This window comes from Apodemus sylvaticus, chromosome 1 (assembly GCF_947179515.1).
Source record: "Apodemus sylvaticus chromosome 1, mApoSyl1.1, whole genome shotgun sequence".
Lineage (NCBI taxonomy): Eukaryota > Metazoa > Chordata > Mammalia > Rodentia > Muridae > Apodemus > Apodemus sylvaticus.
In genome coordinates this window covers 17,832,109-17,858,361 of record NC_067472.1, presented here as the reverse complement: position 1 = coordinate 17,858,361, position 26,253 = coordinate 17,832,109, and the positions used below count along the sequence as shown (strand labels likewise).

Sequence of the window (26,253 nt, the reverse complement as noted above, 5' to 3'; positions counted from 1 at the left end):
AGGCTGACACCCTTGATAGCAAGAACCCCCTGAACAATCTCACAAGTCCTAAAACTAAAATAAGTAATGTCTGGTTTGGCAGGAACTTTCAGGCTAGCTACAGCTGATGGCTCAGCAGTTAAGAGCCCTGGCTGCTCTTCCAGAGGTCCTGAGTTCAATTCCCAGCAACCACATACATGGTGGCTCACAGCCATCTGTAATGGGATCTGATGCCCTCTCCTGGTGTGTCTAAAGACAGTGATGTACTCACATAAAAATAAATAAATAAATAAATAAATAAATAAATAAATAAATCTTAAAAGAACAAAACCCCACTATACTAAGATATTAAAAATATCAGTGCAGAAAAACAGCTTAATGACTCAGTGGCTTAAAACATCATTCGACTATTCCTCATAATTCTGTGTGCCAGTCGGTGATTGTTCTGATCTTCCTGGTACTGCCCTTTGGTCAGCATTCACCAGGAAAGTCATCTGGGGTGATAGTCTTAGAAGGTGTCAGTCACAGTCTCAGACCACAGCCAGAGTAGTTGAGATGAATTGTGCAATCTCTCTGTTCAATCTGTTTTCTCCCGCAGTATCTAATCTTTTGGTAGTTAGGTCTTCCTCATGCTATAACATTTCAGGAAATGAAGTGAAGGCGAAAAGAAAGATACTTGAGCTCTTAGGTTTGGGCTTGATAATTTACCCAGGATCATCTCTGCCACATTTTCCCAATCAAAGCAAACTTAGCCATTCAAAAAGTCCAAATGCAAATTATTCTTCCTGGGCAGAGTTGTGAAATTTTCATCGCCACAATGTGTCCCTTCCCCCCACAGCGTTTAGCTGTGACCCTCCTGGCTGGCAACCCCCACCCTTCCCCTGGCGTTATCTCCGGCCCTTGTTCCTTTGGGAACAATACAGCCATTTTCACCTTAACTACCAAGGCCACCTCAGCACAGCTCCACCCGGAGACCAGCAGAAAACTGCGGGACTGAAAGCAGACAACCCGCCGAGAAGAAGATCCAACGACTCTCGGCCATTTGGGGGGCAGGGTGGTTTTTCCAAAGATTATAAATATTGGCTAAATGATAGTAAAGTCAGTCTCTATGGGCAACTGTCCTCTTGACTCATTTCTCTTTCGCCCCCTTCCCGTTAACCTCAGAATTCTCTTCCAGGTATTCCGGTTCGTATGTGGCCGCTGGCGGCAACAACAATGTATTACCATTTCAGGAATTTCTTGACACACTCAGCTTTTTCTTTTTTTAACTGATTGCCCTCCCTTCTATTAGAAATCAGCACCATTCTAAAGTCCAGTAGCTATTTTTCTTGCCCCGATGGAACCATCTCTGGATACCTAGATGGGTCCCTGTCAGTTATCACAGTATCTACTGAGTTTAAATGCCTCTGTGGAGGACCACTGTTTCTTTCTGGCATAGGATTATGACAAATGTAGCAAATCCCTCAGTTTAGAAAAAAATATGTTTCCATTTTTTATGTTATATTTTGCTAGCGGAAAATAAATATGTGACGTGCTGAATATCGCTGCACTCTGGGAGGCAGAGGCAGGTGGATTTCTGAGTTCAAGGCCAGCCTGGTCTACAGAGTGAGTTCTAGGACAGCCAGGGCTATACAGAGAACCCTGTCTCAAAAAAAAAAAAAAAAAAAGAACATCTTGAGTTGAGACACGCCATTGTCATGGTAAATACCATAGCCAGGAGGACTGGTTTTGCAATCAACACAAGCACAAACTTAACTCTGAAGCAGAGTAGCAGAACTCATTTATAAGGTCTTCTTTGAATAAAGAAGAATATAAACTAGGTGTGGTAGTGCTTATATTCTTGTTTGAATATATTCAGAGAAGACACAGGCAGGAACTCTGTGAGTTCCAGCCCAGCCTGATCTACAAAGTGAGTTTCAGAACTCCACATTGAGACCCTGTCCCCAAGACAAAACAGAAAACAAGATAAGTAAAGAATATATTAAGTTGTTTCTATTACCGACAAAACAGCATGTTTTCACTGGAGGGAGGGGAGCCATGGACAGCTGGCATAAAATTTCAGTTTTGCAAGATAAAAAGTTCTAGAAATTGGTTGACAACGTAAGTCCACTTAGCACTGCTGAATTATATACTTAGAATGCGTCAAGATGAAACATTTTATGTTATGTGCTTTTAAATGATATTGCACAAATAATACTTGATAATTATGAAAAAACAAAAATACAACAGATAAAAAGTAAAAAGAAAAAACTAGCTAATCCTGCCACTAAGACTAACATTTCATTGCTCAAATTACATTCATTGGTTCACAGTGCCTTTGCTTTTATATAACTTGACCTTTCGAACAAAGTTTATATTACTTTAAACCATGTTTTATGTTTATTATACGTTCTTAATCAAAAACTCAGAGGAGCCAGGCATGGTGATGCACACCTTTAATCTCGGAAATTGGGAGGCAGAGGCAGGTGGATCTCTGTGAGTCTGAAGCCAGCTTGGTCTACAGAATGAGTTCCAGGACAGAGAGAGCTATACAGAGAAACCTGGTCTCAAAAAACAAAAAACAAAACAAGAAAAAATCAGAGGAATGGGTATTTAACGTCTCTGTGAACTCTTAACCGAGTTCAAACTGAAGTGAAACCGTACATTAGGTCACTCTATCATTTTGTAGGAAAACGAGTACTGGACTCCTGACCTGCCAACGGCATTAATGTCTTTGATTGGCTCTTTCTAAATTTGGTCACACTGCAGGGTCGGGCGGGGCTTTGGAGAAGTGATAAGCCTCCCCCTTCCCTGGAGATTCCCAGTCACATGTCTGCTCGCCAGGATGCCACAGCACACACTCAGCAAAGTTAACTATTAAGTTGTCAGGATGAAAGGTCAGGCAGCGTGCCTTTAACTGGGCAGTGAGGATGGGAAAGGCACATTGCTCCTTAACGGCTGCTCTCTCCGAGGCACAAGGCGAAGAAGAAACCAGACAGTCATAGAAAAGTCTTCGGAACAGAAGTGCACTGGAAATCATTATGGACGAGTTCTGCAACTCTACCTTTTGGGTGAGATATTACATTTATTCTCGTTTATTCTCTCTTCTCAAACTCAAGCAAGCATGACCATCAGTGTGAATCAGTAAATTTCGAGGTATATTTGGCCTAAAGTTCTATTTTTTAAGAAAAAAAATGGTTAATTTAGCCACATGATTATAGCACCTGAAAAAGGTATTCCAATTTTTTTAGCATTTGTTTATTGCATTACAGATGATTTTCTTGGACTAGCTGTAGAAGAGCCTTTTATCAGAGAAATAAAGAAAAATGCAATTTCTTCAGTCCTAGGAAGGGAATTGCTAAATTGCTTTGTGGCATAGGAGGAAAAGAAACAGCATGTGTCTGAGGCTTTGGGGGGTGTACTAATGTAATTAGTCATCTTCCATCATGTTGAGAGGAATAGGAAAGACATCAGACAATCCTTAATGTGTTAGGAAGAACTTAAGCTCTCATGCCTTCATGGCCAAGATGTGAAGACTATTAGAAGGTAGCTAACCTTCTCCTGAGAATCCCCTTTAAAGGCTGGCCATGGAGGGCATGGTGGTACACACCTTTAATCCCAACACTTGGGAGACAGAAGCAAGCAGATCTCTGTGTGTTTAAGACTAAGTTGGTCTACGAGGCAAATTCTAGGACGGCCAAAGCTGTTACACAGAGAAACCCTGGAAAAGGAGAGAGAAAGAGAGAGAGAGAGACAGACAGATAGACAGACACAGAGAGACAGAGACACAGATAGAGACAGAGACACACAGAGAGAGACAGAGAATCCAAGACACAGAGACAAAGAGAGACAGAGAGACCAAGACACAGAGACACAGAGACAAAGACAAAGACACAGAGACAGAATTTCTTTTTAGAATTCTTCTACAAATTACCTTGTCAGGCACTTTAGCCTTTCCTTGAAAACATCAGCACCCATAGATCTGTTTAAAAGTATCTATGGAAAAAGAAAAATCTACCTTTGTCTGATCCCGATACAGGAACTGCTTACCTCCACACAACTGCATCACCAAGGACTCTATTTCGTGAAACTCTTGTTTAAAACATGGCCCCTCTCCAACAGTGCGTTATTATCTCAGCACTGAGTTGTACCAGGTCCTCTTGGTTTTGATATAAGCCTTCTCAGCCAAAGTAGGCTAACGTCCTAGTCTGCCTAACCCTTCTGTCTGGTGCCTGCAGGTTAGAACATCTACCACTGTTTAAATCGTGCTAGAAACCATGTAGCGTGTTCTTAGGCCTGGGAAACTACTTTCCCCTTTGGATAGAGGAATACTCTTTCTTCTTTCTATAATTTAGAAAATATTTTAGGAAGTTTTATATAGACTAGTTAGTGTAGAAATTCACTTAAAATCACACGAATACACATTTTGAGAGGTGGGATTGCCAGAAAAGCCACTAAATGTCATTAAATGGTGAATATGTTTTAGTGTAATATATTGTATTAATGATAAGCTTGAAAATACAGATAGTTATGAAGTAAAGCTTGTTATTGTTATAAACATGGAGTTGAATTCAAGTTGATTAGAAGCATGTGAAGAATGTTGGGAGAATGGGGTGTCTTTTAAAAGTATGTATCCAACAGTCTTTCCCTTTTGGTCCCCCAGAATCTCTCATTACTGGAAAGCCCAGAAGCCGACCTGCCTCTTTGTTTTGAGCAAACTGTTCTTGTATGGATTCCCTTGGGCTTTCTTTGGCTCTTGGCCCCTTGGCAACTTTACAGTGTATACAGATCCAGGACCAACAGATCTTCTATAACTAAATTCTACCTTGCCAAGCAGGTACAGTAACTCCGCTGCTTTCAAACGCTAAAGTCCTTGGTGTAGAGGTGGGGCATTTTCTTTGGGGTTAGTGTCCTTGTCCCAGTCTCTAAGCAGTTTGCCAGGTAATCCTGCTTCAAGTAGAGCCATGTCCTATGTCCTGCACCCGCCAGATTTCTTAACCAAGGTTAGCTTTGGTTTTTGTATGAGAAGAGTAACCTTGAATTCTTGTAGATATCCCCTGAGCACAAATGAGGGGTCAAATTAGCATTATCTTTTCTGGGTTTGAGGTGTGAACCTCTTTAAACTGCTCTAATAAATCAGGAGGCTGCTCTTCAGTTGGCACCTACTCCGAGATGTTAACAAACTATATAGCATATCTTTTGTACCAACACCCAACAGTCACTTCTCAAAACCTAGACCTGAAATGAGGGTTTTACATTTTTCCAAAGTCTTTCACCAGTCAGGATGACCACTCATGGTGGGAAGAAGGGTTAGTATGTGCCGTGACCCTGTCACAGCCAGAAAGGCAGACCATTCTAGTAACCAATGAGGCGGGCGGTCCAGCAGGACTGTGAAGTAAATCTACCATCTCCCCCTTTATTGCTTTTCATCCCTTCTTCTGTCTGTCCTCACCTTAAAAGAGGTTTTTAGACTTTCTTGTTTGTGTTAGACATTAGCTGGCTTCGTGCTTTAGTATCTCTGTAGTTATTGTCAGTGAATTCAGGTTTCTTCAATTTTTCTTTGAGTTTCCAAGGAGAGAGTAGGCAGTGTGCAAATCAGGCTCCAATGCTATTAAGATCTGTAAATTTTAAAACTCCACTTTTTGTGTTATGGTTCATATACCATATAATTTTCCCATTTAAATACGATTGAGGGCAGTTTCATATATACATGTGGATATAAATTTGTGGATATTTCCTCAATATGGTGAGGTGCGGTCCTCGCCATAGTCCACCATAGAACAGTTCTAGTCTGAGGAGAAGGAAATCCTTTAGTCTCTGTCTCTCTTACCTCTCAGTGAAACTAATTTCCTAGTCTCTGATATACAAAGAGAACCATGCGTCTTTCAGGACTGGCTTCTCTTAGCATATTGTTTTCAAGCTTTATCCTTCATAGCATATTTAGTGCAGAATTCCATTTTAATGACTAAATATTATTCAGCTTTATGAATATATAGTGCTAACACTGCTTAAATTTGTTTAAGTTGAAAGTACAAATCTCTATGGAGAAGAAAAATCACTGTCTCTCGCCTCCCAGACACCCCTAATCTACCCATCTAAGACTCATTTAAAATTTGTTTTTAAGATTTTTGGCTCCTATTCTGAGGGTGGCAAGTGTAGGTTTAACTTCTTAAAAATGTCAAAATGGTTGATTCTTTTTCTCAAATAGTAGAAGCATAGTAATTCACCCTAAGTTCATTTTTCTGTGAAAATCTCCATCCAGTTGTTTTTCTTCTCAGCCTGTTCTGCCTGCCTTTGGGCTGGTTTTGTTTTGTTTTGTTTTTCCTTTCCTCACTGCCCGAGTTGGCTCTGCTGTAGTTGGTCGGCCTTTAGCATGACGCTATCTCATCTGGACTCGGTCAATCTGCTTGAGCAACGTGTAACTGACTTCCAAGGTTCATTTAAAGATTCATCTTCAGAGAAGGACACAGAAAACAGGAGGCAACAAAGCAGCCTGGATTTAAAAACAAATATTTGATGGCTGTGGAAATGTTAAAGTCAGAGCAAGAAGTACAGAAAACAGAGGTCAACCCAGCAAGATATGGGGATCATTACAGACGTATACGATAAAATATTGCCCAACATGTCCTGAATAGTTTTAATAAGTAAGGCTGTGAGATAAGAGAATGGAGTTTATCCCAGGGTGGAAGCGTTTAGCTAAGTAAACAGGGGGCAGGGGTGGGGGTCGGAGTGGGGGTGGGGGTGGGGGAGAATCCAGTGAAAATGCTGTCTCATAGTAGGCAGGCTTCTGGGGAAGGTAACCCCTGAGAACTCCGGAACTGAAGGAGGTGTCCCTGTCTGTTAGGGATAGAGCAGATTTGGCTGCCGTGTGTGTCAGTCACAGAGCTCTGTGAAAAGGAGGGTCTTACAGGGGGGAGAATTAAATATGAATAAACAGTTTCGTCTTCAATACCAAGGAGATGCATTGTTTTATGGAAAGTCACATTTTACATACACAGAAGTAACATCCCACAGATTCAGCAGGTTATGTTTAGGACTATATATGTACACACAAATACATATATGCGTGCAATATGTGAAATTAGTGAAATTCCCTACATTTGAAGGAAAGTGGGGAAGGGAATGTGGAAGGGGTTGGCGGTGGGGGGAAGAGGAAGGAGAAACACGATTTAAGTATAATATCAAAAATAAACAACCACAAAAAAGAAAGTTGAATTTTAGAAAGTCCTGGTCTAAATTCTAATAAATCACAGATCAGAGCAAAGCATATTGAGTCCTTAGTGACTCATTAAACAGCTGGGTTTTTCCTGCACACACTGAACTGTGTACATGTTTCTTTCTAATGATAAAAGGGAATGTGGGGTTATTGTAGGGCGTGTGGAGGCTCCAGAGAAACAGTGAGGAAATCAAATCTATTGGTAACGATGTCACTCCAACACACCCCAGATTAACACGGTCTTATTTTACCATCGACTTTTTTAAGAGACAAAAAAAGGACACACGAAAGCAAGCCTTTTTCCTTCATCTTTCTACTCTGAAGTCCTGTTCTGCAGAGGCCTTGGTGACGGCCACTTTGGTGGTTTCATCTGTGTCTGCCAGTGATGTACTTGCATGTATATTTTCCATCTGTCAAGTGATAAATGATAAGTCCCTGTGACGGATACGGCTGTGGTCTGTGGCCGTGGCTGGGGAGAAGGAGGTGCCGGTCAGAGCTGCCCCAATGCAGCCGATCACAAAGACTCAGTCAAGCCTTCAAGCTCTGACGTGTCTTCTCACATTTTCAGTCTTTCTCTTTTGGAGGTTTTTTTTTTTTTATTTTTTCCAAAACATTTATTTTTTCCCTACTTGTTACTTTCATGCTTAACTGTACATTATGCCTCCTGATACCTCCTGAAGCTCCTGATATTGGAAGAATGTTAGAGGGTTAGTGTTCTCAAATTTCTTAGGTCCCTCTTTAGGAGAACATCATCCAATGAAGCTTTTAGGGTGACTGTAGCGTCCCTCAATCTTTGCATCTTAAAGGCACCCATATGCTTGTGAAACTCTGGATCCACGATGATCTTTTTTCGCTCTGAAGCTTTCATTATAGTTTCCCTTAGAGTTTTGTGCTCCTTATTCCTCACCAGGTGCTTTTGATTCTCTGCATATTGAAATCTCCCAAGAGTCTGGCTTCACAGGGTCTTTACCACACGCAGTGTGTCATTCAACCTGAAGACTTGTGGTAGTCTTCTCATGGGAAATAGTCACGGTATTCTTTTATTTCCTTTCTTCTAACTTTAAAAATCTGTATCTTCAGAATGTCTGTCTTTCAGATAGACAGTGACTTTGATGGATTTCCCTCCCCAAATTCTCTCTCTCTCTCTCTCTCTCTCTCTCTCACACACACACATACATCTTCTCACTCCTGTTAAAATATTTTTCTCCTTTCCTCTATATGCTAACATTTCTCAATGATTTCTTTCATTTCTCCTAAGAGTCTTTACTTTAATATTCAGCAATTATTAAGGCTTTTTCTTAATTTCTTTAAAAGCCACCTGTTTAAATGATACAATGTCTTCAAGTCTGTCTTAGAATATTAATTTTTAAATTCTCTTCACTTACTATTTTGTATGTGTTTGATCCCATGATCAACTGTTTTATTCAATTATATTGTCCATCTTCTTAGTTGGACATTGTTTCTCTGAATTCCCTAGCAATTCATTTGCACTATGAACAAATAAACATCTCAGTTAACATAGCTGGCTGGAGCAGACCTCTTCTTTTTTGTGTGTGTTGACTTCCACAGCTGGTCTCTCCCTGATGTGTAGCCTGGCATTGAGCTCTGAGTCCTGGACAACTGTCTGGTACCTTCATCAGCTCCCCTGGGGAGGATGAGGGGTGGAGAGAAATAGCTTAGATTGCACCTCTCTACCCCGCATATAGAAATTGGGATGGATTTACTCTGGGCTCCACTAGTGCCACCACTACCTTCTAGGCCTACGCAGGATGGCATTTACATGCTTAAGAGAGCACTTCTCTTGTGTTAGTGGTTGATATTATTAGTGGAATCTACAGTTTGGAGTAGGCATGTGGAAAGAAGAATAAGTTGGTATAACCGAACCAGTTTCTGTGCTTTGTAAATGTAGTACATTGCAGCGGGAGGGCACATCATGGTGGGCCCTGCCAAGGTGTCCCACTGAGCAATCAAGTCATGGGACAGACCCAGTATGAAGGTTTATTGGCGGGGAGGGAAGGGGGTGGGGCCTGGAAAAGAGGTAGAGGCTGAGAAAGGAGGAGGACAGAGAAGGACAGAAAGAGGAGAGAGGAAGGAAGACCGGAAGAGGCAGAGGCCTGCTAGAGACATGGGAGGGAGGATAGGAGGGAGGGAAGGAGGGAAGGATGGAGGAATTGAGGGAGGAAGGGAGAGAGAGAGAGAGAGAGAGAGAGAGAGAGAGAGAGAGAGAGAGGCGCCTGGCTCTTGGTTCCCAGGCGGGCAGAGAAGCAAACTGTTGCTAGGTGGCTGTTGAGTGAGCCTAGAGGATTTGCTAATGTCTCCCTTCAAGGAGATACAGGGATGTTGGCCCTTACTCTGTCTTTCCTTTTTGCTTCTTAGCTAACATGATGTAAACAGACTTGTTCTACCAGGTACTTCTACCACATGGTCTCTGTGGCTCCCAGCCCAAATAACTGACTATGCACTGAAAGCGTGAACCAAGATAAACTGTTCATCTTATGTTTGCCTTAGATACTTTATCACGGTGATGAGACGCTGACTAATGTACTATCAGAGCTGACTACAAATAACATATTTTGTACCAGTTAAGGCTCCCACCGCATCATTTTTGTTGAATTAGTCATTAAGCAATTTATATGTTACATGAGGTCCAGAAACGCCAACAGGTGGCTGATTGTTTTTTATCTTTTCTCTTGTAATCTCAGCATATGAGTGAGGCCTGTCACTTAAGCTAGTGTAAGATTGTAAGGTGACTTCCATTGCTCTGTGAGAACCATCACGCCTGTATCCAGAGGCAAATAAAGGCACCAGGCACTCTTATGCATCGTTTAAAAAACATTACTGAGATTATAGTTCACATGCTATAAAAGTCAAGAGTTAAGGTGTGAAATTCTATGACTTTTAGAGTCCTTCCAAAATTATGTGACCACCACTACTGTCTAATTCCAGGATGGTTCGCAGCTCTAAACCTTAAACCCAAGCAATAACCATTCATTTCTTCTCTGGGCCTATCTCACTCCATGTCCCTGGTAACTCCTAACCTGTTTTCTGTCTATGGAATTTTCCTACTCAACTCATTTCAAATACGAAAATATGTATGAAATATGGAGCCACTAGCATCTAATAGTTTACTTAGCAAAGTATTTTTAGGTTTATCTATAATGAAGCATGAATTAGGATTAAACTTCATTTTAGGTTTAATAGTTAATTTTCTCATAGTTAATACAAGGTTGCTACTTTTATTACTAATATGCTACAACCTCTTTACCACCCACCATAGAAACTTAAGCAGTTTCTTCCCGCTGTCCCCTGTCCTGGCCCCTGGCAACAACACATCTCCTTCCAGCCTCTAAATGTACTTGGCTTGGCTATTTCATATGTACATGCAATTATATATCTATGTCACTTAGACTATATGCCCCTGTGTATATAGGCTTCTTTCATATTGTATATAACACTTTAAACACATATCCATGTTATATGTCAACATTTCATTCATTCATGACTGAAAAATATTGTATGGCTAGACCACATTTGGTTTGTCCATTCATCAGTTGATAGACATGGGGTTATTTTCACTTCTATCTATATTAAATGATACTGTTAGGAACATACATGTACATTATATTTTTAGTGGACATACGTTCCCAATTTTTAGGTACGTCCTTAGAAATAGAATTCCTGGGTCTCCTGAGAATCTACCTCACTTCCTTGAGAAGGGTCTCTCATAGTAGCAGGAGCTAGACTGGCAGCAGGAAGCCCACAGCAATCCTCTGGCTTCTCCTTCCCATGCCCACCATCAGCAGCTTACAGGCCCACAATGCACTGGTGCCATGCGTGGCTTTTTACCTGTGCTTGGATTTGAACTCAGGACCTTACGTTCACATAGCACATGCTGTTACCTGCTGAAGCAGCCTTCCTCCTTACTGTAGTGTTTATTTGCATTTCCCTAATGATCAATGATGCTGCAGATTCTTTCTTATACTCCCTTCTGTCTGCCTAATTCCTTTGGAGAAACGCCTGTCCAATCCTTTAAAAGTTAGGCTGGGTCTTTTGTTGTAAGAGTTCTTTGACTTATAGCTATAGGCAACACTTTGATCAGTGACGAAAACCTTTCTCAAAGACCTCCAGCAAACTACCTTTGCTTTCTAGGTTAATGCCAACTTGATACAGCTGGGGTCACTGGAAAGGAGGAAGCCTCCATTGAGAACCCTTCTATAAGATGCATCTGTAGGCAAGCCTTTAGGGAATTTTCTTAATTAGTGATTGACTGGGGAGGGCCCAGCCCTATGTGGGTGTTGCAATCCCTGGACTGGTGGTCCTGGGTTCTATTAAAAGATAGGCAGAGCAAGCCAGTAAGCAGCGTCCTGCCACGGCCTCTGTATCAGCTCCTGCCTTCAGGTGCTTGCCCTCCTTGAGCTCCTGTCCTGACTTCCTTCAGTGATGGACCATGACATGGAAGTGTAAGCCAAATAGACCCTTTCGTCCCCAAGTTGCTTTTGGTCATAGTGTTTCATCCCAGCAATAGAAACTCTAACCAGAACACTGCCCCTACTTATTTTTGGCTCAGAATCAAGGCACATTGCACATGTCTAAAGCAGTCACAAGGTCAAGGACCATCATGATGGGCTTTGATTTACCTTGTGAAGTTGGAGAAGGGCTCTGGTTTCGCAGAGTATTAGTTCAGCTAAGCAGAGTGCATTTCAAAACGGGGGTGTTGTTGAGAAGATTAGAGTAGCTTTCAGTAGGCAACTCCACCTGAATGCCAAAGGAAATAGATGGCTGAGGCAAAACAAGAAATTTTGAGGCAGCTGTATGACCGAAGGCATCTGGGCTTAGCATCTGTAAGATGAGATCACACTGTAGGTTTCAAGAAATGAGGCATAAGGTGGCCCTCGTAGGACAGGCAGACATACCGGCGTGGCAACAAGGAGGTCTAGCTTAGATTCAATGCTGCCTTTTTGTAAACATTATTTCTGTTGACTTTTTGTGAATTTCACATCATGTGTCCTGATACCTTCTACCTTTGTAACTTCCCCTATCCCCCAAAATAAAATAAAAACAAAACAAAATAAAGAATAGAAAAAAACAATCCTGCTGTGGAAGCTGCAGTGTGTCATGGTGTGTTGTCACACAGTATGTCCTTTTGTCCACACTTGTTTATTTGCCAATGTTCATTGCAGTGAGTCATTGGTCTGGTTCAAGACCTCTGGCTTCTGCTACGCCATCAATACTGGACTCTCACCAAGATCCCCCTCACATGTCCTGTTGATCCCTGAGTCATAGAGATCCTGAAGCTTTGGTTCTACAGGACCAGACCCTTCATAAGCTTCAGCAGCTCACAAATGGGTAGATGTTGGGGTGGACCAGCTCAAAGTCCCGGATCTGGGTCTGGGTGGCAGCTGAGTTGGCCAACTCACCAGCTTTCCTGTGCCCACACCACCTTGGGCTCTCTCATATCCACACCACCAAGGCCCGCTTCCCCTTGCTGCCCAGGAGAGGTGCCAGGCCAGCTCAGCATGGCCCTAGTATATCAACGTGGCTTCAGACAGCAGTCCAGACAGCCTGAATGCCCTTTGGTGATAATTTGAGCTGTGAACATCCTGCTGCCTTAAGGCCAGGGACCCAGACAGCAACGGGGGCAGGGTCCAGCATAGGACTCTCACATCAGACTGTTCCTCAATGCTATCACATCTCCAGTTCTGCCTTTCTTCACAGCACACTAACCGCCCCCTCTGCTTCTCTTTCTTTCTCATCTTTCCATCACTTATTTATTCATGTGGTTGCAGCCACCTATACCATGAGGCAGCAAGTGGTCCTCTGGCTGTCTCTCAATGCTACCTTTTAAAGATGTATTTTGCACTTTGGTTTCTCTGTCTGTCTTAGTTAGGATTTCCTTGTTGTAAAGAGGCACCATGACCAAGGCAACTCTTCTAAAGGACAACATTTAATTGGGGCTGGCTTACCAGTTCAGAGGTTCAGTCCATTATCATCAAGGTGGGAGCATGGGAGCATGCAGGCAGACATGGTGCAGGAGGAGCTGAAAGTTCTACATCTTGTTCTGAGGGCAAACAGGAGAAGACTGGCTTCCAGACAGCTAGAGTAAGGCTCTTAAAGCCCATGCCCATGGTGACAGAACTACTCCAATAAGGCTACACCTCCTTATAGCGCCACTCCCTGGGCTGAGCATGTATAAACCATCACAAGCAGTAAGTCTCACAAGTTGAAAACATTCTAGAGATAAGAATGCATGGAGGCTAGCACCTTCCAGGACTAGGCAAAGTTTAGCCAACAGAGGCAGTAAGCCTCCAAGAAGACAATTAAAAGCAAATAAAAATTACTTTTACAAGTGATGGATGCATATGCACATTCTTATTTGCACTTGTATTTATGTAAATATATAATACACTTCACTATTAAAAAATAAGACCACAATTAACTTTTTAAATATATGTGGGATGTGGGAAGAATGTGGAAGGGAAGATGGTGGTAGAAAAAGTCCTCATTTGGAGACAAGGATACTAGTAAAACTTCCCAAAATATAATTGGTGCAGAGTGGACCTTTAGTACAAGTGGATAACGTTTTACAGTTTCACAGGAAAAAGTTAGGGGCTGGACATGAGGGCACCTGAGATAAAATAATTGCAATTGCATGTAATATCAACTTCAAAGGTTCTATGATGTGAAGCCAAGAGCCCATAATCAAAGAAGGGGGGGGCGGCAAATAGTTGAAATGAATTTAATAAAAAAAAAAAAAAAAAGGATCTTGCGATGTAGCCCTGGTTGGTCTGATACTCACTCTGTAGCCCAGGCTGTCCTGAGGCCGGGTCATCCTCCCTCCGTTTCTGAGTGCTGGGATTACAGGCTCCTTTTAAGCTTCAATTCTCCTTTTAAACTTAGTATGTAGCTTTCTGTTCCTTTGCAACAAGTTGCCTCCAAATTTAACAGCTTAAAGAATAGTATGTATGTTTTGTCAGCATTGATGCTCGGATGAAGAGGCTGGGAAAGTGAGCATCACTGGGAGCTGGGGAGCAGAGGTGACCCTTGACCCTGAGCTTTGTCAGCTGTTTCCACGGGGTCACTCACAACCCCAACTCACCTGACAATGGCAAGGGTTCTTCTTGCATGTGGGGTGTGCACCCTCCCCTGACAAACAGAGTAGGATCTGGGGGCGCTTTATTGGATGACGTTGTGGGCCCAGACACAAGCAGTTCATGTCCAGTAGGTGCTTTGCCTGCTGTGGGAGAGGACAGGATGGTGTCCTCCAACATCTCTGGCTGAGTATAATAATGTTCAGCTGTCTCTGACCATTAAATACTGTTGTATTGTGGGAAAAAAAGAATAGTATTGTGTGAGTGCAATTGTGCACGCATGTTTATGTTAGTGGGTGCACATACATGTATGAGTGCATGTGGAGGTCATACTGTTATTTCCTGAGTCATCTTCCTTGTTTGTTTCAGAAAGAATATCTCACTGGGACATAGGGTTTGCCAATTAGGCTAAGCTGACTGTCTGGCAAGCTCCAGGGAACCTCCTATTTCTGCCTTCCCAGAACTGGAAGCATACATACTTCCAAGCCCTGTATGTATCTATCAAGCATATATGTATGCATACTATCAAGCATACATACACATACACATATACATACATATACAAATATACATACACATGCATGTGCATCACATAATACATATGCATCATATATATGCATCATATACATACATATGCATCATATACACATGCATAATATACATAGGCATCATATACATGCATATGCATATGCACATATACATACATATGCATCACATACACATGCATAATATACATAGGCATCATATCATACATATGCATCACATACATATGCATAATATACATAGGCATCATATCATATATATGCATCACATACACATGCATAATACACATAGCCATCATATCATACATATGCATCACATACATGCATAATATACATAGGCATCATATCATACATATGCATCATATACACATGTATCATATACACATGCATATCTATATGCATCATGTCCATATGTATCATATAATACATATGCATCTTATACATATGCATCATATACATATGCATCATATACTCATGCATAATATACATATGCATCATATGTATATGCATCATATACTCATGCATAATATACATATGCATCATATACATGCACATGCATCATATACACATGCATCATATACGAACATATACACATACATATATATGTATATGGTCTCTATGTAGCCCTGGCTGTCCCAGAACTTCCTCTGTAGTCCAGGCTGGCCTGTAACTCATAGAGATCCACCTGCTTCTACCTACTTAGTGCTGGGGTTAGTGATATGCACCACCATGACTGTCTCTGCTTAGCTTTTTTACATGAGAAAAGAGTATCAAACTGAAGTTCACATGAGAGGGCAGCAAGCACTTTGCTGACTGGACTGTCTCCCCAACTCCCTCTCCATTTATCTTTAACACCAACATTTTTCTTTTATTTTTTAAATTAGAAAATACTCTTTATTGAACAGGTTCCTCCAAGAAGAAACATGCTATCTTATTTCTATAAATCAGGAGTCTTTGAACTGCTTCCTAGACTCTGCTTTAAGGTCTCTGTCACGAGGCTCTTAGCTGGAGGATCTGCTTCTAAGACATTCACCCGTGTGAGTGCGAGCAGAAGCCCTCAGTTTCTTGCTGCCTGTTATAAAAAAGGCTTGCTTCCTAAGCAAGGGGACCATTCCCTGGAGCACTTGGAATGTCTTCATGACACGGTGAGCAGACTTCTTGGGAATGATTGGCCTGAGAGATGGAGCACCTGTGTGGCTTTCTATGACCTCAAAACAGGAGCTATACGTGATTACTTTTACCACTTTCTCTTTTTTTCTTCTCAAGGTATTTATTTATTTATTTATTTATTTATTTATTTATTTATCTATTTATTTATTTATTTAATGGGTATACCTCTCTCTCTCTCTCTCTCTCTCTCTCTCTCTCTCTCTCTCTCTCTCTCTGTGTGTGTGTGTGTGTGTGTGTGTGTGTGTGTGTGAGAGAGAGAGAGAGAGAGAGAGAGAGAGAGAGAGTCATAAGCTACAGGTAAGGGCGGAGGCCAGAAGAGGGCATCACACCCAGTGGAGCTAGAGTTGCCTTTGCAGTTGGGAGCCACCTATCATTAGTGCTGGGAAGTGCATGAAGAAAGGAGTCACAGCAGCAACAAAAGTCATTGGCACACTTTAAAAATAGTCACATCAAAAATGCATATATCACGGCTAAGACAAGTTTTCACTCTGTAGCCCAGGCTAGCTTTGGGCTAGCTTTGAACTCATCTTTCTCCCTCAGTTGCCTGTGTGCTTGGATCCTGGTCATCATGGTTGAACTTTATCCTTACTTGAGCTGTGTACAGCTATTTACACAAGGAATGCTTATTGGGTGTGTTGTTTGAATCACTGTGTATCATTGTCCAAATCCACCCCTTTGTTCTAAGAGGTTCCAGGAGCCTTATAAATGGTGGCGTGACTCTAACAGTGCTCTTGTCTCTTCTCAGGCACTCGTCGTGGGTCTTCTTATTTTAGCAGTCACAGACCTGTCTGTTGCACTCACAGAAGATACTGGACAAGCCACAATTCCTCCTGTTAGATACACGAATCCAATCCTCTACATATGCACGTGGGTAAGGTTCAGCACCACCTCTACCATATTTAATTCTCTTAACCCATAAACAGCTAAAACGTACTCTTTGGGTATTGAATTAAGTCCCATTTCTCCTGTCTTTTACATGAATGTACATAGAAATGTGGCTCAATTTTAAAGGAGTGAAACAAACTTTTTCTTGTTTTAAGTTCTAGTTTATGGAACCTTCTCTAATCTTGCTCCCTCATATCTTGCCATCTAAGGACTACAGATGAGATCTATGTTTCATGATGTAAAATGATTTTTAAAGGTTGTAAATATTATCTTTTTGTTGACTGGCTAATCAAATCACTAGGTCTAAAGCTGTACATAAGTTTGGTATCAGAAAGCACTAAACCAGGTATGATGATGCACACCTGTAATCCCTGGTGGGGGCTGGGGACATTCTACTCCAGCCTATCTCAGAAGAGAGAGAGGAAAAGAGAAGGAGGAGGAGAAGAAGAAGTAAGAGAAGAAGAAGAAGATGAGGAGAAGGAGGAGGAAGAAGAGGAGGAGGAAGAGGAAGAAGAAGAGAAGAAGGAAAAGAGAAGAAAGAACAAGAAGAAGAGAAGAAAGAAGAAGAAAGAAGAAGAAGAAGAAGAGAAGAAAGAAGAAGAAAGAAGAAGAAGAAGAAGAAGAAGAAGAAGAAGAAGAAGAAGAAGAAGAAGAAGAAGAAGAAGAAGAAGAAGAAGAAGAAGAAGAAGAAGAAGCTATATCTCTCCTACAGGAATCCTTTATTTGGGGAGAGGAACATGAAGTATTTTTTAAAACTATTGAATAGTTGCTATCATATTAAATGAGGAAGTTGATACAGAACTGTCTGGATTTACAAACTTTCACAAAAATTAGAGCCTTTGATGGTTTTTTTTTGTTTTCAATACAACTTTGATCTCCCCTTACTGTGCCTTCATTCTGTAACATAGGCTGGTGCTCTCCCAGGAACCTTGGTCTGCTGTCACTGCTCAGACAGTGGTGTCCTGGCACTGGCAAACACAGAGCCGACTAGGTTGACTTTTTCCCAGCTCTTTATTCAGTGACATTGTATTGGAAATTGAAACCTACAATTGACAGTTGCTACAAGCCATGCCTTTTCTCCCTCCATGGCAGTGGTTGGCTAGCACAACACTAGATATAGGATCCAACATCTTTGAGTGAAATGATATATGGTAAGGTTTGTGGTTTTAAAAAATTAGTTTCTAAGATCAATATTATAGAATTATGATATAGTCAACCAGTACCTATTTATCAGCATCTTCCCCCTCAGCCTGACTACTGCCTGATATTAATTTCCTTCTGTCCTGAAAAGGTTTCCATAACTCTCAGAGTAACCCCACTTAAAGTCAACAACGTTCTGCTTTCCTGTTAGCTCTGCACCTAAGGTTAGAGATGAAAGGCCAGAAGAGAGGGTTCAGTAGCCTCGGGGAAGAAATGTAAATTTGGCAATCACTATTCACTGCCTGGCCAAATTAGCTTCCACAGTCTCCTCCTTCACCTCCCATCCCCCCCCCCCCCCTTGTTCCCTGACAGCCATCTTTCTCTGTCACTGGTGGTGACACTGCTCTTCAGAGTTGTACGTTTTCCTCTAGCTCCTGGTTTTGGTGATCCAACACAGCAGGCAATGGTGCATACAGAAGAACTCTTGGTTCCTGTCCATATTCTGGATTCTCTCAATATTATGTGGCGTATTCCAGTTTCAGACTCTGATACGAGCGCTCCTGCAGGTAAGGAGGAAAGGGAGATTCCTTACCTACAAAGATGCGTGTTCTAGACCCTCTGGTAGCCAATAAAGGTCAGAGAACATAGCCTCAAAAAGTCTGAGTTTGGGGATAGCATCATGCCAAAGAGTTTAGTGATAATATTTAGTCATAAGTCCGATTGTGATAGAAGACTCCATTTTGTTTGTTTGTCTGTTTGCCTTGAACCCACAGGACAGCAAGTCCAACATGGCCTATTCCTGTTTGTTCTTCGTCTCCTATGGTTTCCAGATTGTCATTTTGATTCTTTCCGCCTTTTCAGAACCGAGTGACTCAGCACATGTGAGACTCTATGTACACTCGTTTCTTATATTATTTAATTGGGGGATGCACGAGCATAAGTAACTTAGAGATGTCTGGGTTTCATGGAGGTCTCATGAGTCCGTGATGAGGTATAGACGGAATATCACTGACCCAGAACTCTAACATCCAAAATTCCCCAAATTTGAAAACTTTCAAAAAGACTGTATAGTATTAATATTGCAATTTGGAAAAACTCCAAAACCAGAAACATATTTGGTCCCAAATTGTAGATAAGGGATTCTCCACCTGTGGTATAGAATGTTTTATATGTAAACAAACAGAATGCTAAGTATATAGGAATACTGACTTCCACATTCACCTGTAAATGTTCTGCACAGGCTGCTAACTCACAAACCAATGCCACAATATCTGGTTGTTAGCACCTCTGGCCTAGTTCCTAAAACCAGGTCTAGGAAGTCAGTGTCAGTTTAGACCCTATAGGGTTCTTATTTTCAACTGACTAACATGATGATTTTATTTTTCAGACCCCATCAGCCACGGCTTCATTTCTGAGTAGCATTTCGTTTAGTTGGTATGACAGGTAAGAAGGGCCTGGAATGTGGGTTTTCTAGATCCTTATATGATCACTTCATTGAAAGTGAAACAACAGCTCAGTTTTTAAAAAATGCCTCCTGTGGCCTCTATTTCTCTTCCATTTAGAGTCTGAGAGTGTTAAAATGTGTGGGCCAGTTCAATCCGTCCTTTGGTTGGACTGATGAGAATGGGGAGGAGAAACCGGAAGGTGAACATTTCTCCTAGCCTGGGAGTTCCAGGGGAGAAACAGGAGACAGTAAGACAGGAAAGAGGGCTCCTGGAGGCAGGCAGCGTGGAGCAGGGCGAGGGAATGGGAGACACAGCCTGGGCTACCAGAGGGTCTACAAACGGGTATCTTTGTAGTTTGTGGACCCTCGGACAGGCTGGTGAGGCCCACAAGTGTTTTAGATATATTGGACACAACAGTCAGAATATCTAAAGGGCGAGTTTGTGGGGCTGCTCAACAGCCAGGACTCTCGCTCTTCCTTCAGAGGATCTGAATGCAGTTTCCAGCGCTCACATCGAGTGGCTTCACTTCCTTCCTGTAACTCCGGCTCCAGCGGGATCTCAGGCCTCCACACCACGCAGGCACCTGCATGCATGCGCACGTGCTCTCATACCGATACACACGCAAATACATAATGTAAAATTAAAAAGAGCAAGTCTGTGACATAGTAATGCACGTACTTTAAAAATCAATTCATCAAATTTAAATATCTAATGACAAGGGTATCTTAAATATCTAACTTATAAGGCTGGATCTCAGTTATGAATCATTACAAATAAAGATGCAGCTAGTATTCCATTCATGTTCTCCAGCCCCGAACTGGATAGGCCCAATCTAGAGATAGAGTGTGAAGTCAGGGTGAGGTCACTCCACCTCCTAAGGGCATCAAGGACATGCTGAGTGTAGAGAGGTGGTCAGTACTTGAAGGAGACGGAGCAAGAGCAGGAAGAGGTGGCACCGTTGACTTTTGATTCATTAGAGCCTCTCCCTGACTCCTCTCTATGTTGTCTTCTAGCACATTCTACAGTCTCTTGAGTTCTCCCCCATATTTCTGTCCAATAAAAGGTCAGGAGATGCCAATAGTGGAACAGTAGAGAAGTCCAAAACTTCATCCCCCTGTCTCAGATCTGGAGGATAGGTTCTGATAGAAGCAGACTGATATGCACAGAGGGGTTCAGCCTGTGGACCATTCTTGTTCCAGCATTGTGCTGAAAGGCTACAAGCATCCACTGACACTAGAAGATGTCTGGGATGTTGATGACAGAATCAAAACCAAATCAGTCACCAGCAAGTTTGAGACGTTCATGACAAAGGACCTGCAGAAAGCCAGGCAGGCTCTTCAGAGGCGACTGAAGAAGTCCCAGAAGAGTCCTGAGGCCACACTACACGGACTGAACAAGAAGCAGAGTCAGAGCCAAGATGTTCTCGTCCTGGTAACTGTGACACGTGTGTCCGCGTGAATGTGCTATGTGTCTCAGGCAAGAAGTAGTGTCGGTTCTAACTTCTTTTCCACATTTTCATATTATTCTATATGCTTTGCACTGCACTTTACATTAGTGGTATACACAGTTCTGATAATGCCTGAGTGGTGGATGCATGTTTGTATAATATACTGTTGTTTTTCCTATTGAATATATTTGAACTTTTTATGGTGTAAAGTAGTAGCAGTAGTAGTAGTAGTAGTAGCAGTAGCAGCAGTAGTAGTAGCAGTAGCAGCAGCAGCATTAGTAGTGCTAGGGAGATGGCTCAGTGGGCAAAAGTACTTACCACATGAGTCTGGTAATCAGAGTTTGAATACCTAGATAAAAGCTAGACACAGTAGTACAAGTATCTATAGTTCTAGTGTACCTACAGGAAATGAGAAATGGAGATAGGACAAAATGTAGAAGCTCTTAGGCCAGTAAGGCAGATTGATGTAGGAGAGAAGAGACCTATCTCAGACAAGGTAAGAAGGCCAAAGGCAACACACCAAGGTTGGCCTGACACCTGCATGCACACTTTGGCATACCTGTAACCATCACTCCTATACACAGTCTCTCTTTCTCCACACATGCATGCATGTATACACGGGCACACGCACACACTCATTTCTAGAAATTGTATTGGAGGTTAACATTAGTAGCTAATGCATTAATTCCCTTACTCAGACATATTCACTGAGCACAGATGTGTGCCTATTCTGGATAACTGGTGCCTATTCTGGATAACGGGTACAACGAACAAGCCTGATAGAAAGCTTGTCTACAGAGAACTAAGAAAAAAAGGAACAAGTCAATGCATACGCTAAGGGTGATAAATACTACTGAGAAAACAAACCAAGCATGGCCCAGTGATTGCTCAGGGAGCTCAGGCAGGAGGATCATAAGTTTGAGAACAGCCTGGGAAACGTAGAGCCCCATAGTGAGAGAAGACGGAAGAAACAGCTGGGATGGGCAGAGGAGAAAAGGGAGGGCAAGAGAGAGCCTGCTGATGAGCCCGGGTTTGATTCCTCATACCACAAACACCGAGAAAGAGGAAGACGATGGTGTGGGCACAGGAAGAGGAAAGGGGAGATGTATCATCCTAGAGGCCTGGAAGCCAGAAATCTGAAATCAGGTTATCGACAGGATCATTTCCCCCTGAAACATGGAGGAAAGAATGAGGCTCTCCCTTTCCTGCTTTTATTCTAGGACAGAAACCCTAGGGATCCCCTGGCTTGTAGGTGCATAATCCTTTCTGTGCCTCAGTTGTTACATAGCTACCTCATCCCTATCCCATCTCTTCCAAGGACACCAGTCATGTTGGGTTATGACTTTCTTAAAGACCAGTTTGCTTACACTCACACTGATCCAAGTTCCAAAAAGGGATGAACTCTTAAGATACTGAGACTTTGGATTTTGTATTAGTCAGAGATGTCTAGAGTAACAGAACTTATAGAATAAATCTCTCTATATATAAATATATAGAAAGGGTATTTATTAGAATGATGTACAGGGTGAGATCCAGCTAGTCCAACAATGGCTGCCTATGTATGGAAGTTCCAAGTATCCAGTAATTGTTCAGTCCACAAGGAAGGAACAGACTTGATATTGAGGGTGAGAAGAAGCAGGCAAAGAGAAAAAGAACTTCTCTCTTCCATGTCCTTTATCCAGGTTTCAGAAACTGGGGCCAAGATTAGAAGTAGGTCTTCCCACTTCAAAAGATCTGAATTAAAGGTGTCTTTTCACCTCAAAGATACAGATTAGAAGTGGATCTTCCCACTTCTAATGATCTAATTAAGAAAAAATATCCCTCACAGGTGTGCCCAGCCAGTTCTGGGTTTTAGTTCATTCTAGATGTAGTCAAGTTGGCAACCAAGAACAGCCACCATAAGCCAGGCATAGAGGTACATGCCTTTAATGCCAGCACTCAGGGGTTAGTGCTCGAGGCCAGCCTGGTTTGCAACACGAGCTCCAGGACAGACGGGGAACTTACACAGAGGAAACCCTGTCTTGAAAAACCAACCAAACCAACAAAAAGAATAGCCACCACAGACTTCACCATACTTTTTTTGAAGAATAAAATTCAAATACAACAAGCTCCAATAACCACATAAAGGAGCAACAGAAAAGTCTTGTGAGCATCCAAGATACGGGTCAGTAGATTCCCTCACTGTCAGAATGCATGAAACCCCTCGCTCAGAGTCTCTTTGTTTTCATGTGGTATTTTTCCAACACCCCCATACTGGAATCTAACCAGGAACTCATCCTGTTTCACTTGTTGTGTGACAGTCACCAGAGAAGACTGCTTGGACATGGGTGTAAGCCAATAGAAGGCTTTCATTAGCCAGCCAGCAACCAGACGGGTAGTCTGCATGGGTTGAGTCTTTGTTTCTGTTTGGCAGGTAGTACTGTCTCTGTGCTAGATTTTGTGGTACTTCCACCACGGAGTCAGTTGTGCTACTGTCTGGGGCCTTGTTATATACTAAGCTACAACTTCAGACCTCGGGCTTTTGAAACAGCCCTTTTTTTAGTGTAGTTAAAGCTGGCCTTGAGCTCACGGTGTAGCTCAGGCTGGCCTCAAAAGTCACAATCTGCCTTAGCTTCCTGAGTACTGAAATTTCAGTTGTCTGTCCATGCATATCTTGGTGATATCTTCTTTCTAGTTTATTGTATGCATTCCCAGCCCAAAAGAGATTATAAGTTAGAGCCAGGGCAGAGAAGCAGGAGGGTGGGCAGGAGATGAAGAGATGATCTGCAGCCATACTAAGAGGGTAAGAGGCTCTAGGTCCTGCTGAAGCCTGGAGCCATTCTGAGCACACAGTCTTACCAGTCTTGTAATGCACAATTCTCTTGACACAGTTGTTTTGGTTTTTGTACCTAGGAAGAAACTAAAAAGAAGAAAAAGAAATCTGAGACCACCAAAGACTTTCCCAAATCCTGGTTGGTCAAGGCCCTCTTCAAAACCCACTATGTGGTGATCCTGAAATCATTTTTACTGAAATTAATATATGATATTTTTGTGTTTCTGAATCCTCAGCTGCTGAAGTGAGTACCCAGGACTTGCTGCACTCGTAGGACTTTCCCTGCTGCCTTCCCCTCCCTGGGTCTATGCAGGCAAGAGTGTTCACTGAGTTCCTAGTTTTGAAAAACAGTCGGACTTTTCTTCCACTTCCCAGCTTGCGCACAGGAAAAGCCACAGGGCAGTTTTCCTGGTCTAAGATATTGCTTTAGCCTCTCTCTTCTGCGTTTATCTCCTAAGAGGAGGCCATACACTCATTAGACCTCTTTGTTGTTCAAATGAACTAGTGTGACCTGAGCCACAACTGAGATGTGGGTGGCATGCTTCAGGAGAGAGTGACTAACTTCATCTCTTCTGAGCCAGCACCTTTCGTAGTGTGTAGGGTGCTAATGACAAGGCTATGCCATCTGCCGCTGTATGGAATGAACAGCCAACTGGAGAGTCCTTTACCTCATATGGGTATGAGCTTGCATTGTCTGAAAATGAGTTGGCTAATGCCATTCCCTATGACAGAGATGGAACAACACAGTGGTGTGTGTGTGTGTGTGTGTGTGTGAATTTCTCTAAAGATACTTTTTTTTTTTTTTTTTTTTTTGCAGTCTCTCTATGTAACCCAGGCCAGCTAACATTAAAACTCTTGGCTCTCCTCCCTTAGCACCTGAATACTGGGATTAGGGTTACTATTACTTTGATGGAAACATCATGATCAAAAGCAAGTGGGGAGGAAAGGGTTTATTTGCCTTACACTTCCACATTGGAGTCCATCAGTGAGAGAAGTCAAAGCAGGGACACAAACAGGGTAGGGGCCTCAGGGAAGACGCTGATGCGGAGGCCATGGGTGGGTGCTGCTTGTTGACCTGCTCCTCGAGCCTTGTTCAGGCTGCTTTCCTACAGTGCCCAGAACCACCAGGGAAGGGATGGCTCCCATCACGACTGGCTGGGCCCTCCCCAGTCAATCACAAAGTAAGAACTATTCCATACAGTCTTGCCTACAGACTGCTCTTACGTAGGCAGTTCTCTTAATTGAGGTTTCCTCTTCTGGGCTGACTTTAGGGTGTGCCGGGTACAATTCTGGTTGTTTTGTCACCAATAAAGCAAGAGTGAGGCTCTGGCTGTGCAGAGGAGAAACCCTTGGGGACTTACTGAATATCACTTAATCTGCTTTTGTTCCTGCAGATTTCTCATTGGCTTCGTGAGAGACCCTAACACATATCCATGGGTTGGATATATCTCTGCAATTCTAATGTTTGCGGTGACTCTCATCCAATCTTTCTGCCTTCAGAGTTATTTCCAATTTTGTTTTGTGTTGGGAATGAGTGTACGGACAACCGTCATAGCTTCTGTCTATAAGAAGGTAAGTGGTCATGCCAAGTATAACCAAGACAAAAATAAAAACATAAAGCACTTAGTAGGCATAAGCAGTTATTCCAAGATTGAGGAGAATTTGATTAATTTTGACTAGTTATAAGGCTTCCCTAAGTGAAATCCAAACATGAAATGTGTTCTTGATACTGAGCATCCTAGGGAGTCGCTACCCAGGGTCTGCTCTTCAGCCCTGGAGGCTCAGAGCATACTCTCCTCGCCTCTCCCAACAAAACCAAAGCCTTGGCAAATAAGGTAAAGTCAGAAAACAGGGCCTGGTTTTGTTTTTCTATCTTTAGCGGTTACCAACCCTTCCCCTTCCTACTTACTTACTTACCTACTTAACTACATTCTCTTATCACTGAGCTCTACAGGTTTGGGAGGTTCCCATTCACTTGAGATGATTTTGCTCATCTTTCCTCTGGTATATGGTTTTTAAAATTATATTCATTTATTTATTTTTTTGATTGCATATATGAGTATGTGTGCATGTTAGGTATATGTGTGCATGTGTGTGTGTGTGTGTGTGTGTGTGTGTGTAGGTGAAAGGACAACTTGTAAGAATTGGTTCTCCCCTCCCACAGTGTGGTTTCTGATGATCAAACCTAGATTATCAAGGTTTGGTGGCAAATGTTTTTACCTGTAAAGCCATCTCTCTCTGGCCCTGATATCAATCAATTAAAGCAACCATGACAGTTCTTTAGGACAGGCTATCTACTTTAAAAAAAAAATCTAACTTGTGGCAAGCTGACACTAAAACCAATAACACACACACACACACACACACACATATAAATATATATAATCACTGCAGTTCAGGTTGGCCTGGAGATTACTATGTAGCCTAGGCTGACTATAAACTTCCAGCAATACTCCTGCTTCAGTCTTCTGAGTGCTATTACAGGTGTAAACTATTATGGGTAGCTTTTAAGCCCTAGTAAGGAACAACTGTGAGTATTAGTCTCCTGAT

At 42.2% G+C, this 26,253-nt stretch overlaps 1 protein-coding gene across 1 annotated transcript in view; it reads left to right on the top strand.

Annotated features, from left to right (window-relative positions):
• The first annotated feature begins 2,884 nt into the window (after positions 1–2,884).
• Positions 2,885–26,253, top strand: part of Abcc2 (ATP binding cassette subfamily C member 2) — a 59,556-nt gene continuing 36,187 nt past the window's right edge. Inside the window, exons 1-9 of the mRNA XM_052185404.1 lie at positions 2,885–3,029; positions 4,622–4,795; positions 16,720–16,845; positions 18,431–18,565; positions 18,773–18,880; positions 19,387–19,442; positions 20,644–20,875; positions 23,784–23,947; positions 25,098–25,275. Coding sequence (XP_052041364.1) covers positions 3,000–3,029; positions 4,622–4,795; positions 16,720–16,845; positions 18,431–18,565; positions 18,773–18,880; positions 19,387–19,442; positions 20,644–20,875; positions 23,784–23,947; positions 25,098–25,275 — 1,203 coding nt within the window. The 5' untranslated portion in view covers positions 2,885–2,999. The remainder of the gene's footprint in view (positions 3,030–4,621; positions 4,796–16,719; positions 16,846–18,430; positions 18,566–18,772; positions 18,881–19,386; positions 19,443–20,643; positions 20,876–23,783; positions 23,948–25,097; positions 25,276–26,253) is intronic.